Source organism: Gavia stellata, chromosome 9 (assembly GCF_030936135.1).
Source record: "Gavia stellata isolate bGavSte3 chromosome 9, bGavSte3.hap2, whole genome shotgun sequence".
Classification (NCBI taxonomy): domain Eukaryota; kingdom Metazoa; phylum Chordata; class Aves; order Gaviiformes; family Gaviidae; genus Gavia; species Gavia stellata.
Genome location: NC_082602.1, coordinates 35,463,299 through 35,478,718, shown reverse-complemented (window position 1 = coordinate 35,478,718; position 15,420 = coordinate 35,463,299). Strand labels below are relative to the sequence as shown.

The 15,420-nt window shown below is 34.6% G+C and overlaps 1 protein-coding gene across 1 annotated transcript in view; it reads right to left on the bottom strand.

Annotated features, from left to right (window-relative positions):
- Positions 1–1,407: 1,407 nt before the first annotated feature.
- Positions 1,408–15,420, bottom strand: part of WDR11 (WD repeat domain 11) — a 44,133-nt gene continuing 30,120 nt past the window's right edge. The window contains exons 17-29 of the mRNA XM_059821106.1: positions 15,104–15,210; positions 14,514–14,628; positions 12,579–12,750; positions 10,907–11,015; positions 10,039–10,101; positions 8,820–8,885; positions 7,874–8,045; positions 7,512–7,607; positions 5,995–6,160; positions 4,986–5,083; positions 3,847–3,992; positions 2,956–3,035; positions 1,408–1,909 (exon numbers count right to left, since the gene is read on the bottom strand). Coding sequence (XP_059677089.1) covers positions 1,752–1,909; positions 2,956–3,035; positions 3,847–3,992; positions 4,986–5,083; positions 5,995–6,160; positions 7,512–7,607; positions 7,874–8,045; positions 8,820–8,885; positions 10,039–10,101; positions 10,907–11,015; positions 12,579–12,750; positions 14,514–14,628; positions 15,104–15,210 — 1,548 coding nt within the window. The 3' untranslated portion in view covers positions 1,408–1,751. The remainder of the gene's footprint in view (positions 1,910–2,955; positions 3,036–3,846; positions 3,993–4,985; positions 5,084–5,994; positions 6,161–7,511; positions 7,608–7,873; positions 8,046–8,819; positions 8,886–10,038; positions 10,102–10,906; positions 11,016–12,578; positions 12,751–14,513; positions 14,629–15,103; positions 15,211–15,420) is intronic.

Genomic DNA, 15,420 nt, shown 5'->3' with positions numbered 1-15,420 from the left:
GAGTAGAAATTGAGGAGTGTTGTAGTACTCAATGTGAGCCAGAATTAGGCCATTGTTAACGACAGTTAATTTTGCTCAACTCTGTTGCTCGCCAGTTAAAGCTTAAGGCAAATTTCATTGTATACTTACTTTCCCACGCTAAAGTAACGATATAAGCATTGTTTGTAATACATTGAACAGAAAGTATTTTATGGTGTATATAAGATGTAGCGAGAAAAGGTAAGATACATTGAAGTTAAAACATTCACTTTTCTATTTAGAGCAACGAAACTCTCATTTTCAATTTGTATAAAAAACATCATTATTGAAAAGGCTAACCTTTCAAATTTTATCAGAAATGCTATTTTTGGATTTGAATTACAAGGTTTATGGAGTTAAAGAGAAGTCCTGAAGCTGGTGCTCCTCTAGGAAGGAATATAGAATACGTATCCACAAATATTCGAACATAAGGAGAATCCAATGCACCATTACTTTAAGGAGACAAGCCAAGAATCACATTCAAATGAGAGACCTTTTACACAATATGATCCTTTTCACTACTGCATACTAAACTTCAGTAGCTCCAACAACTTGGTAAAAAGAGTAATTTTATTTTTTAGCCAAGACTAATTTTCACATGCCAGAGTCTTCAGTTTGCAGGGGCAATTTAACATCAGCATCCACTCCTCAGCTGTAAAATTTCTCAGTCAATCAGTAATAAATAGAAAAGATATATCTGACATAAGAAACAATAATGAAAACACGTACTTAAATACTGAAATACTGGCACAAAAATGAGAAAAGATGTTATCGGTGTCATCCTTAAGTATCTGGACCATAAGATGTGTTAGCATAAAAAGTATCTAATTAAAAAGGCAACATTTTGGCTTTGCACAATGCTTTTTCTACCTATTGTTACTCATATATTCAAATAACAAACAAAACAACTATGGAGACAGCGTTAGCAGTCCCCTGAATATTCTGCAGGAGCCTACCTTGCTGCTTTTGAGGTAGGAGCTTCTCCCATCCTTTGATCCCATGAACCAGACAACACAAGGCAAAATTTAGTCCCTAAGGTGTGCAGGGAGTGCACACTTAAGAATAATATGGAATATAACAATACCTTAATTGAAAAAAACAATGTTTCATGGATTTTTGGAATGTTAGGAGACTTTCATAAGTAAGCCTGTTAAAGATTCCATTCCAGACACTTATGAAAATGACAATACAGTGAACTGATTTAAAATAACAGTAATTTTAAACAGAAAAATTCGATTCAGAAAACACGATGTTCCAGGAAAGAATCGTGTGTTTTGTGATCTATATTTATTCTTTCAATATACTTATATTTTTATAGTACAGATTGAGTCATTTATACATATAAATACAAACATAAAGATTTGAGTTTTTGAAGTAAATGGAGTAAACTTTTACACAGGTATAGATTTGAGTTTTTGAAGTAAATGGAGTAAACTTTTACACAGGTATAGAACTCTTTCAGCACATTTTTAAATTTGATTTCTGCTACAGTCGAAGTAGCTGGAAATATTCTTGTGTAATTTTATCATAGGCTTCTTCCCCCTCTTGTGAAAGTGAAGACAATTTTAACATAAAAATAAACATGAAACAGTTCTTAATCTTGCCTCCACACGCATTTAACAATATTTGCTCAAATCACATATATCAGCTATTACAGTGATTCAAAAGAAAAATGTTTTTCACGCAGTGGAATCTCAGTCTGACAGACAACTCAAATCTCAGAAACAAAGTTCTTACTCTTGTGTCACTACCTCGTTAGGCTGTTTGAGCTCCATCAGTAACTCTTTACCAGTTTCTCCTGCTTTTGAGGCAAAGAGAATAGCCCCCTGTTTAAAGCCCAGGAGCTTCAAGCTTCTGGCATAATCTGCATATACAGCATGGATCAATTTATGTAAATGAAGCATTAAGGAAAACACAAATGAATAGCAAAATGAAAAAACTCAGAATCTTTTTTCTTTCTCCTCACTCTTTAGCTCTCCCAAGCTAAAAATGCTGAACACTGCTGCCAATTGTGCTAATCCAGTATTTTTCAGCACAAATAAAGAGAAAAAAGTTGCTTTAAATTCTACTATTGAATGCACATAAGCATTTATCAGGCAAAATGCAGAGTGCTATAAACTAAAACAGATACATTTTACACATGCGTAAGTACCTACCACAATACCATGTCATAACTTGCAAAAGAAATTAAGAAACTGTAAGGTCATACTACAAGATTTGTTCATTAATTAGCTCTGGAGTTATCTACATGACTTATTAGTGGCTTTTTTTATTTACAAGCTGACATCAGTGATGACTCCATAAAACACAATCAGGTATTATTTACATATGCACTATTATTTATTACATATAATACCAAAGTTAGAGCAACTGTTCAGAGTTTCCAGAACACCAGCTTAGATGTGCAGACTGTACTTTTAGAATACTTATTACATTTTCAGCTCATCTGATCTTGACCTTTAATTTTCTTTGTTTTCACTGTCTCAAAACTGACTCCTTCATAAAGGACTTCAATCACTAAAACAGTGTGCTGCTGTGTAGAGGGGTTCAATGCACGATTTTTTTTCCCTGAGATCCAGTGTTTAAAAGATAACTGAACCACTGATCTCACTACACAGCTTGCAGTAATAATTTCCAAGTTCTGCAAAGAACATTTTTATCATCTGTTCTTTTCCCTCCTATGTTTATTTTTTTTCACTTTTAGTTTGTTTTCCAGTTCTACCGGCCTCACAAAGCATCAGGAGGAGGTAAGGTTATGGATTTATGCAAATTACTCTTTTTCTTTTGTTTCCTCATACTTCCTTCAAACTACACAACCTGGAAAATAAATATAGGAACTCCTGTTCCTGTGCAGACTAGTTCATCTAACATTGGTTCACACATACTCACTGTGTACGAGTACACAGATGCGAAAACAGGATTTCAGAAAAAGGATATTTGTATCATCGTTAACTTCAAACACCCCATACTTCAGACAAGCTTCAACAAATAAAGCCGCTCTATCGAAGTACCTCATACTGTTAAATGGAAAAAAAAAGAGAGTAATTTGTTAGGACAGGAAAACAGAAAAGTATTCCAGGACATTGCATCAAAACACTTGCACACAGGCTTTCTAAAATTTTGTACCTAGGTCTGGAGTGGCAAATCTCTTCTGCACTGAGGGCTGAACAAGGGTTCCAAACATGGCCAAGGTTAAACGGTATGATCATTTAGCTGCCACTACGGCACATATTCGCACTCTCACATCACACACTGCTCTGCTCTACCTTACTCTCTGCGCCTTCATGCTTCATAGGCCTTGAGCCTTCACGACATCATGACAGCGCCAAGTGCTTTCCTCATGGCAGAGAATGTTGCTACCCTGCTCCCAGGCAGTAGGTAGGAACAGGTCATACTCTTCCCACATACTGCCTCGTGCTCCTCTTGCACCCGCTAGTCTGGCACTGCCCTGTCCCCAAGCTTCTAACATCCCTCCTTGCACTCAAAGAACTGACATTTGATGAAAATTTTTGAAAGATCAAGGCTCAACTTAGTCAGAAATAATCATAGCTACTATAGATTGTTACCGCTTGGTCAATGGGTGCTAGCAATCTTAAAGCCTGCAGTAAATTTAAGTGCCAGTATATTTCCTGAAATTGCAACAAAAACATAAGTTCCAGCACACAGAAATGACGCACTGCTGGGATTAAAGTTATTTAAAGAAAAACATGCTAATAGAAACAACTGTCAGAAATCAAACTGCAGACCTCCTCCCTCCTCCTTGACTTCTGAGTCTCAAATAACAATTTTGGACAAGACAAAATACAAATTGTGCTGTTTCAGCTTTACCTGTGCAACATCTCTGCAACTTTTGTAAAGCATCCAAGTGACAAGAGAACAAGAATGGCTTTGGACTTCTGGTTGACTTGTGGAGAGCAAAGGTGATCTACCCAACGCTTTAACACATCAGCACACTCCTCTGAGTTCAAACGAACCTTGAAGAGATGGGAAAGCCAGTTATGAATTCTCAGCTGCTAGCTAAAGAGAGCATTCTGCGTCTACTTCATTTTTTTTGATGAGAAACTTTGGGCAGAAGTAAGAGCATCTGAAATTACCAATTTTATTATAAAAAGTACACCTTGAACGAATACAATATAAAGAAAAAGAAGAATTACATAGATATAAAAAAACTCCGCTGTGGTCACTCCACACGTACATGTGATTAACATTACATTTACCCCAAGAAGGCTTTAGTAAAACCTCAAGTATCAAGAAGTTCAAAATCTTTATCCTTTGCTGAAAACTTATGAAAAATAGAGATGTTTTGTCCTTAAGAGTGTGTTTCATCCATTTAGAAAATCTGAGTATGACTTTTTTCCATACTTTCTGCAGGAAACATAACAGAAACTTTATTTGGTGACACTGAAAGATTATCCTTACTGACTCCTGTCCATTATAATACGGAGAATTAATGCTGTTTCTAGTTACTTTTACCGTAATAAAGTCTGTGTACCAAAACAGAAGTCGGTGCAAATTTATGTGGTTGGTGCTAACTTTAAAATCAGCACACAAGCTACATGGAGCGCAGCTCAAAGTCACTTAATTGCCTAATTACTTATCCACTTCCAGGAGTGTTTTTTTATAGTTTATTATGAACTCTGTACTGCTGCAGCTACATGTAACTTCACAAATCACTGCTCAAAAATTAGAAAATTGAGTACTCTAACCATTTTTAGGCCCCAATCCTGTCATTTGGACGACCGGGGCAGACCTTTGTAGTCAAAAGGCTGAAGATGAACCTGTCAACACTGACTGAACGAACTGGCTTGTTATAGCTTAACACATGGAAAGAACTGATGATGATATTTCAAATTGATGTTTCAGTTTTTTTAACTTTGGAGAACTTTAACACCCTCATCAGCCTTCATACCTACATATACTAAGTAGGTCATTTACGTTACCAAACTGAAAAATGAGAAATTACCTACCTTTGCAAGCCATGCTGCACGATTCCATTCACCGTAAGTTTGCAAGTAGCGACAGGCATCAGCAGCCTTATCGATCAGACACAGTAACTGTACACCCTCTGGAAAATAAAAAGCACACTACCTAGTAAGTTAAGGGAAAAAAGAGTTGCTATGTAGAGTGTGAGCGGATCATTCATCCCCAGAAAAATGATCTCTCTTATATCCTTCTTCGCATACGAAGATGTTGAAAAACCGTAATTTCTACCACCTCACTCTCCATGTAACCTGGGTGTCAGTTATCATCTCGTTTTCCTGGGCTACAGAGCTCAGAAGGACCTCACAAAGCTCTCATTTATCTTTGTCCTAAATACATATGACAAGGAGCTCACTGGACTTCTCATCATAAAGACATACTGAACTTTGTAAGCCAAATAAGCAGATTTAATGAATAATCCTTTATTTTAATGTTGTCCATAGTGTAATTAGTAACAGCGAAGTGTTAATTGTCCACAGAGTGGAAAGTATTTTTTCGAGGCAAGTACAGACATCTGTACTTTCTCTGCATGTCTTTGAGTATTTCAGTCAATCACCATATTGTGAACATCTTTTGCATTAAGCAAAATTAACCTGTGCATGTAAGAAAACACACTTTTTGAAACAAGTTCTGAACTGGAAAGGAAACTAAGTCTGTATTTCCATTTCAGTAATAAGAAACCATTTTAAAATTAATTCTTTAATTAGGAAAGTGGAAAAGATGTAGCTTTACATGCTTGGCCTCTTTTAGGGCAAACCACTGCTAAGAGAATTACTCCAGAAATATGTTTTCCAATGAAAATGAATCAAAACAAGTTGAGCTTTGTAACGGAGTTACTGATCATTTTTGTTTTAACTACTGTAGATAGCGCGTACCATAACATATGCAACATATAAGATCTACTACAATTTTCTGCTCTCCCATCTCTATCAGCTGCCCTAGTAAAATCAGAATTACTAGTTTATAAGCAAACGTAAAATTAAAGTCACATTTTACCTGCGAGCTTTCCATTGGCTATCATGTTGGTTGCTACCAGTTTAATGGTACTTTGAGATGGACCTGATGAGGTGACAGTTGTGACCAAGCAAGCTTTGAGTGAATCGCAGTAATAATGTGCATTCTCTGAACTTGTTTCTAACAATAGTTGTACTGCTCTGTCAGTCTGGCAAGAGAAAAAAAAAACCACCACATAAAATTTGACCATAACATACTCACTTTTAAATAAAAGTCTTTACATTTTATACCCTTTTTAAGACATGGAACAAATAACAGTGAAAGCTATTCTAAAACAGAATACAAAAATATCTACCAGCATAGTAATAACTAAGGTCTTATTTCAGTAAAGTATCCTTAGTAAGGATAGCATTTAAGCATCCATCATGAATATAATGTTCAATCACAGCCTAAAATTTCCTGAAGAAGCCAAAGAAAAGTTTAATTCAGAACATTTATTTCCTTGTTTACATAATCTTTTGCAGAGTTATAGAAGGAAGAGAAGCATTTAAAGTAAGCAGAGAAGAAATAAAATTGTAAAGATGCAGAAACTGGCCAGGATCTCAAGGACTGATTAAATACCTGATATTTTAAAGCAAAGGTAGAATTCATCCATTTAAAATGTTAGCTACAGCTGAGCACCTAAACAGTGGGGCTCATTACACTGGCTGCAGACACTGGTCTCCAAATAAAATGAATTACTGCAGGCATGTCATCTCTGCCTGTTATTAAAATGAGATGCCTAACTTTCAGAGAGGCCAATTTGGTGAGGTCAGTCAACTGATGGCTTAGATAATCACAGAAATAATGAAAAGCCACATTAAATACATATTAAAATACAGTGATTCAATAAACTGGTATTTTTAAACTTCTATAAACTGGCATTTTAAACAGACTGTCTACAGATTAAATATTTCTGGCATTTTTTACTGGTAACATTTGTCGACATGCTCAAATGCACAGTGGTATAGAAATAATTTAAGTTCGAGCTAGTATCACCAAAGCTATTTTTGGAAACAGATGTAGCACAACTGCATTGGTAGTGAAGAGTTCATAATATGTACTGTACAAATGCAACAATATTCTTACCAAGGTGTTAGTGAGCAGCTCTGTACAGTGTTTCACTGCTCAGTACAGATCTACCAAAAGCTTAGACATGTCCTTTGCTGCCTAAAACAAGAGTACTAAGTGCAGACTGAGTTATCCCAAAGATGTTTTTACGTTATTTCTGGGAAACTCAAAATGTATTTTTTCTTTTCTAGTCACCATATAGAAAGAAAGATTTTTATAGGGTTCACAGAAAAATCATACATTCTGAAGCAGATAATACCAAACATTAGTATTCCATGTCATTACGCTGAGTCTGCAGTGTAATAACATAATAAATATGTTATTATTACTATCCACTGGGTGACTAAAAGTATGAAACAGCACATACGAGTTAGACAGACCTTTAACTGAATAGGGTAAGTACAAAAATGCAGAAGGAAGAACAAAAAATTAAAATATTACCCACAAACCTGGCCCAAGAGAAGAAGCTGATCAGCACATTTCCTGGTGTGATCATACGTCGATCTCTTCACCTCCTGGAGATTTACCCTTTCAAGTTGGAATTTCTGCATGAAGAAGGAAAAATATTGTAAACATAAGACTACCATAAGAAATAAAAATAAGAATTTTAAAAAGTATGGAAGTATTTTGGGAGTTCCAAAAATCTCCCTATGTTTAAATAATAGGGAGTTATTTAATCCAGAGTTGTATGTTACTAGTAAAAGTGACATATGTGCCGTGAAAAAGCTCTAAGATAATAAGTTTACAATGCTGAGCTTTTAATGTTCTAATAACATTCTTATTAAATATATTTTTTAACTCCTTGAAATACCTGGAAGTAATAATTTTCACACAGTATATCATAGCATATATCCAATGGATTAACCAACTGTTCTTGAAGGATAGCTGTGTCTGTCGGTTTTGCAGGCTTTTCCTGGGATAAAGTGTGCAAATAGTGGGCAGCAATAGTCCAGAAATGCAGTTCAGATTCATCCCCATACAGTCTGAGAAGATACAAATTGGGATGTGAAATATGTTTGTATTTTTTCATATGTCACGTAAAAATATTACACATTTAAAATATCTTTTTACAAAGACCATGCACTATTGTGGGCACCAAAAGTAGTTTGCATTATCAATGGGACAAACTACAAGAAAAGATTAAGGAATGACATTCAGCAAGGTAGGTAAGAAAGAGGTTGGCCAGAAGACTGTTACAATAGCAGTTAAACTCAGTGAAGGTTCAGCATATAAATATGTGGAAATTGGTATTTTATTATTATTTTACACTTAATCACTAACATCCTCTTTCAACTACAAGAAAGTGACTAAGTTTAAAAAACATCTCTGAATATAGACAGACTAAAATTAGCTATAGTTTAGGTAGAAGAACAACACAGAACAAATACAATTCACATAAAAACAGGCCTTCCCCTATTTGCATATAATCTACTGTGTGTTGTGAAGCTCTGAATTACGTTTTTGGGTGCTGTACAACTAAATGCAATGTAGTTAGCAGAACTGCATTTATGAAAGTACCACCAAGACTGAAGGAAGTTCTCTACATCCAGCAAGCAAATAAAACCAAGTGTTTCAGTAAGGTAACATTTCCATTATCAGCCCCAAAAATGCTCTAATACGTGGGTAACAAAGTACTTTAGGAGTTGCACTGAGTTAAAGGAGAATTAGTTGAGTAAAACTTCAGCACATTCATATGCACTAATAGCATCAAGATTTTATTAGGAAACATTTGATATAGTTATCTGAGTCTCTACTACCTGGCAACTAGGAGACATCTTTGCAAGAGAGTAAAGTCCGGATCAAGCAAAAGTTTCTTTATGTCACTGCAAAAAGAGAAAGCCATAAATAACCTGTAAAATGCTGTGCTAGTTTGTTTTTGAACACAAATAGGATATATCACTTAAAATTTGAAAAAAATCAAAACAAAAATTACACAATTTCTTTTCTGAGCTGAAAAAAATGCACCTATCAAAACCATAACAGGAAGTATACATAATTTGAAATATAATTGATGTCAAGGAGCAAGTCACTCTACCAGTTTAAATACAAATAGTGAGTCTGTCAGGAACCCCTTATGCTTGTAATAAAGGGAACAACCACAAGGGTGTATACAAAGCTATAAATTAGACTGCAGTGATTCGATAAATTACAAGATTAATTTAATTACAAATAATTTTGCAACTATGCAGTGCCACAGCATTAAGAGATCCACATGCATAAATTTAGGTTTTCTACATACGTTTCAGACTGGATAAGAATATGCTAAGTTATCTTTTCTATCCTACTAAGTGAAAGGACAAAAGGAAAAACTTTTGTTTATTAGCTTCAAACATTATTTTTATAGTTTAAATGGAATGTCAAAATCTGTTTTCTGTGTAAGCAGAGCAATGTGCATGAACATTACTCTGAAAGTATATTATCAACAAAAGGCTTTTAGAATTGTTTGTCTTTTCTTCCTCAGAGGTTAAATATCTTAACAAACATTGCAGTATTTAAGAAGCAGTGTCCAATACAGTCTGGACAAATTATATACTAAGCCTAATCAGTATCTTTGAAACTCTTGTTGTCAGGCACTACTATGATAAGTCAATGTTAAAAATTCAATACTGACTTCCATCACACTTTATATATTCAGAACAGTACATTTTTATTGTTGAGTCAATATTTAACAAACTACTTTGAGATACTTTTCTTATTTAAAAAAAAATTTCTAAGACTGTATTATTAATTACAAAAAAATCAAAAACAAAAAATTAAAATCTTCAATAAAATGAATAAAGCAGCACCTTTAAGAGTTACATTTAAAAAAAAATTAACTGTGTTTAAAATAAAAGCTGTCATTACTCAAGCTTATCTTTAAAGAGGCAAAAAGCATTCTTTCTTCATTAAGTTGTGAATTGCCACAAATGCCTTTTTTTTTTTTTTTCCTTCTCCAAATTCACTAGCTTACTCAACTACTAATAGAAAAATTCTTACTTGGACAATGAATTCAACTGCTCTTGAAGAAGGTTTTTAATATTTTCATTCTCTGGATAATCACTGGATAAAAAAAAAAAAAAGAAAAAAAAAAGAAAAGGTTTCCTATATTACCAAAATGACAGAATTATCTGAAATGGAAGAGTATTACTGGTAGTAGAAAAACACAAGAACATATATGGAAACAACCTTTCATATTCTTATGGAAAGCCATTCGTGCAAGATTCTTTGTCTAGTTACTAGCTCCAAAATAGTAATGAAAGATTGGTTTTGCTTTCTCTCAACCTCAGAGTCGGTGCCACCAATCTTTCTTTTCCCACTTTTCTTTTATTCATAAACCTCGAAATGAATGAAAATGACAATGCCTAGCCCATTATTATGTGACCACTAACAGTGCACAAACACAATAAAGGATACAGGAAGGTGCTCCTACTATCATGTGAAGTATGGCTCACTAAAAGTAAAGATATGCCTGTTAGACTCTCAGTTAGAGTATCACTTTCAATTACACTTTAGGAACCAACTCTGACTATTCTTACATTAACTTCCTCAAAAAAGAGAACACACAGTTGTCCTCTGAAGTAATATAACCTGTAAATGACATCAAAATATTGCCAGTATCTTAAAGTAGACAGCAGTTTTCAATAGCCAAGGGCTACTGAAAGTCAAAAGAAACAAAATACTTGACCTTAAAGCCTTTTCCATTTATTACTTTTAGTAATAAATACTGAAGCTATTATCTTTCTGCCTGTCCCAAAGAGTGAGGAAACTTACACATCTAACAGTTATTTGCACAGAAAGACTAATAAAAGATGTAGAATTTTAAAAAATGATACTATTTTATATATAAATATATATTTCTCCTTACATGTTTACAACATCTAGAGAATATTTCTCATTCCATGGCTGATGCAACAAGAATGCTTTTAAAGCTAATGAAGCCCTTGGAACAAGCAGATAGGGACACCATGCAGGTTCTGAAACAAAAGGAAAAGATTCATTGTTGAGTGGCTAATGTGCAATAACACTGTGTTCAGTAACCAGAAAATGTACCACCTTGTTTGCAAGCACCAGAAGAAAACCATAAATCACAGGCTTTTCATATACACAGCATGGGTTACTAGACATAAAAGCTAATCTTTACACTCAAGCAAAAACATTTCATAGAAGGTACAGGGTTATCAACCATGCTCAAATGAGAATTTCAGGACATTCCATGTTGAATTTAGCCATAGACTCCTGGAATACATTATACTGGCATTAAGTAGAGCTGTATATGATGATTATTGCTACTACAAGGACATGCTGGAAAGTATGTACAGCATGTACATGTACCCATAATGTATGCTTTAGTTTTACTTTGCAATCGTAGTTTCTACACCATAATACAAGGATTAATACCATCATCCCAAAAGGATGTTGTGACGCTTAATACATGTCTATATTAGCAAAGAAATAAGATGAAAATTATAGTACTATCTGTTGTCATACCAATTTACAAGTCAGTAAGTCTGTATTCACTACAAGGTTTGGATGATATGCAGTAAATGCTACGCAGTGACTTCGGAGTAAAACAAGTACCAACCAGCCACATTATTAAATATTCAGCAATGCCCTGTATTTCATATGCACTGAATGATGTAGGAATCTTGTAAACGTGGTTTTGTAATTAAAAGATTATCACAGTGTAGAGGCAGAAGGACAGCTAAATCACAGGCAACCTTAACCCTGGTATATCCTAATTTCAGTGTGCTTGGTTTTAGAACATTAATTTTCATAGCTTAATATTACAGAAAATTCATTTGATAGTAAAGATAGCTGCGATAAATTATGTGTTTCCTCAAGGATCCTACACCACAGCTCCCCACATCACTATTTTTTTATTACCTACGTCTTAGTCAGAATCCACATGTTTTAAGGAAATTGTATGAGTAAAGGCAGGATTGACAAAAAAAGATCAAAACAAAAGCAGTTATTTGGAACACCAGTAATAAAAAAACCCCAGAAAAACGCAGCTTAGTTAACTATTTAAATTCCCTTCTTAAACATATGGCAAAAAAAGTCAAACAGCACTAACACTGCTATTTTAGAGTTCAATGGGAAAATCTACTTTGAAAAGCAATGAATCAGTCTACAAACTGCCTTTGATATCTGGAAATATCAGAAAAGACATTTTGACACATTAACAAATGTTTTAGAATTAGGTAATGAACAGCAGTGATGCAGGAACTGATACCAAGTTGATGTACTGATGCTTTTTAGGTCAACCTGCTAGACATCTGTACAAAAAGCTCTTATTTTATTAATTTGTATTAAGATATTAAAAAGTGTAGTTTATTTAGGAGATTAAATTTGTACCAAAAAACCATCCATATGCCCTAAGCCTAAAAAGTTTATCTGCATCTATGAAGACCACTATGGGGACACCTAACCCTCTACATACAACAATTCTCTGTTCTAACAGAAGTGTTGAGCATTTTTATGGTCCACTTTGAAAATGGAATATCTAGCAACCAACAGCAAAAAAGAAATCAACATACCTATTAACTCCTGTTCATCCATTCTAAAACATGATGGTTTCATGGACAAGTCTAGAACTCTAATGCACCCATCATCTGATGCCAAGACCACTTTGTCTGATGTGCACCAGTCCACATCCAGGATTCGGAAATTAACATTTCTTCCACTTCTTAAACTGCTCACCATTTGTACCTTGAAAAGTTGAGTTATTTTTCATTTTTAGTAGGCTCTCCATCACACAGTGTAAGACTCTGGCACACACCCAAGAGGCATACCACAAAATTTGCAATAAAAGGTGAAGTTAGTCATAAATCATTTTAATGATGGTCTCTTCTGGAGACTAGGGAATTTAGAAACCTTGGAGTAGGGCACATGGTTGCGCTGAAACAATACTTCTTGCCAATTGAGAGCTGAGAAAACATCCTTTTGAGCACAGCTGTACAGCTGCCTTTTCGTTATCTTTTCTGAACATAAAATTTCCACAGTAAACTGGTGGAAATTTACATTCCCTCTCTAATTCCAGTCCCTGATCTAGCATATGTGCATCAAGGCAGAAGTGAGGTTCTCATTAATTAACTCATGCTCTTCATAAACATATACTTTCTTGATAAATACTGAACTTGTCTAGAAATACAGTTAGACATACTATTAACGCAACATTATGCGAACAGGATGATTTGTTGTCCACAAAGAAAACACAGATAAACAAAACCTTCTAAACTGCACTTTTAACCACAGGTCAGTAGATAGACATTTTGTAACCCTTCTGTAGCATCACAGAACATTACAATTGTTAATATAAGGAAATATTAACAAAGCCTCCACTGCAATCAACATTCTGCTGTTTGCTTTCACTTGTTCTAGAGCAAAGCATGGAGTTAGAGAGATGTAATGTACAACAGCTCTAGAGCATGATTACTCTTAGCACTGAGAGAATTAGAGAAAAATATAGAAATATGGGATAAGTGGTTGTAGGCAAAGGTGAGAGGATTATATGGACAATAGGACTGAGATTATAAAATATTTCTATAGATATTCTGAAAGATTTTTGGCTGAAAATGTGAATTAATTTTAAATACTTTCATGTAGGAAACTCTTTCCCTTGTCCCAGAAAAAGAGAGGGAACAGCTACAGGAGGAGTATCCCATGGCATCAAAACTATTCAAATATTCTTCAAGGAGAGACTCATGGGATAATATTCTACTCTGCCCATGTAATTCACAGTTGTTGGTCATATCTCTGTCCTACTCCTATCCTCAACGAAGCGTTTCATATTGCTCAAATTAAGTGTCTGGTTTTGGACCTGGTGCTTGCTACAAAGTGAACAGAAAAAAATTAAAATTCCTGTTTCATACCCTCATAACCTGAACTTACTCCGAGGGCCTCCAAGTTAAAACAGTACAATTATGTTTCTTTCCCCATGGTACTATAATCCCCTGAAAGACCCATGAAGCAAACCCCAGAAGATTTCTGAGCATTACTACAGAATTTTTTAATAAGATGAGAAGCTAGACATCATTAATTAACAAGTGTCTAGCTTTCTGGTATTCCCTAACAAATTAAATCCATGCACCGAAGAATACATACTCTTGAATATGCACGGAAGTTAAGAAACCTGTAGTAAAAATACTCTCTTGTCCACAGATTAAATTCTAAGATTGAGGACTCCCCCTTAAATTTTCAATGTCTGCCTCAAAAACGTTACAAGAGAATGAAATGATAGAGTATCTCAGAGACACAGTCAGCTTTATGAGTGAAAGGTACTTTTTATTGATGACAGCTTAAAAATGCTTTATAGGAACTAAAAGTCTTCTGAGAAAAGCCATACAACTTTATTATACAACTGTCAGCAAGGAATCATGACTAAGTAAAACTTAATGCCTGACTCGTCCTGATTTTCAGAAGTAATATGTGTATTTTGCAAAGAAGCACGTATCAAAACAATGGATGCTTACCTCTTTTGAATCCCAAATTTCTGCTCCATCGTTGTACATTGCAAGAAGTTTTTGATTTCCTTTCCCTGGGGCAAAACGTATCTTTTTCACCCAGCTTCGGTGCGTAGGAATCCCCCTAAGGAAAGCAAAGCACAAGATTAGTATCAATCATTCTATACCTAATATTGTGGGTAGTTAAATCCTTTTCATGAATGTTGCAGATCATATTGTACAGATTGAGAAAGAGGACAATATATATACACACACACAAATGGCTATCCAAATTATCATGAAAGCTAAAAAGATTAAATGCTTGAAATAAATACTGTAATACTTAACGTTTTATAGGAAGCCGTTGCAGGTTTAACATAAGAAAGAGAGCTAGTTGTTTTAAAAATTTGACAAAATGTTACTCCATCTGAAAACGTGAAAGATGAAATGTAGAGAATTATAACACAGTAGGCATTTTCTGAAATTTTATTTCAAAATACTTGCATTTTTCCCCTCAAACACCACAGGTGACCTGCTATAGTGAAGAACAAAAATGAAGGGGGAAAAAACATTCTAACACTCATTATCTCGTGTTTATCAGACTTAATTTGCATTCCTACCTGGATACTCTAGCTTTCAAATCCCAGAAGTTTAAGTTTCCATCAACGTCTCCAAGAACCAGAATATCCCCTTTCCAGGCAATACATGTAATGCTACCCATACTTCCCTGGAAATATTTAAGCAGCAGAATAAAAACTTGTGATTAATAGAGCCAAACATAGGAACAAACATTTCAGCATTATATTTCATTTTTTTAAAATATTATATGACATGATAGACCAAATTCTGCTCAGTTAAAACAGAAACAATTCTATTGAATATAAGCATTTATCAAGTCAGTCATATTTGCTTCAATAGGCTTCAAAAGACATTTCCT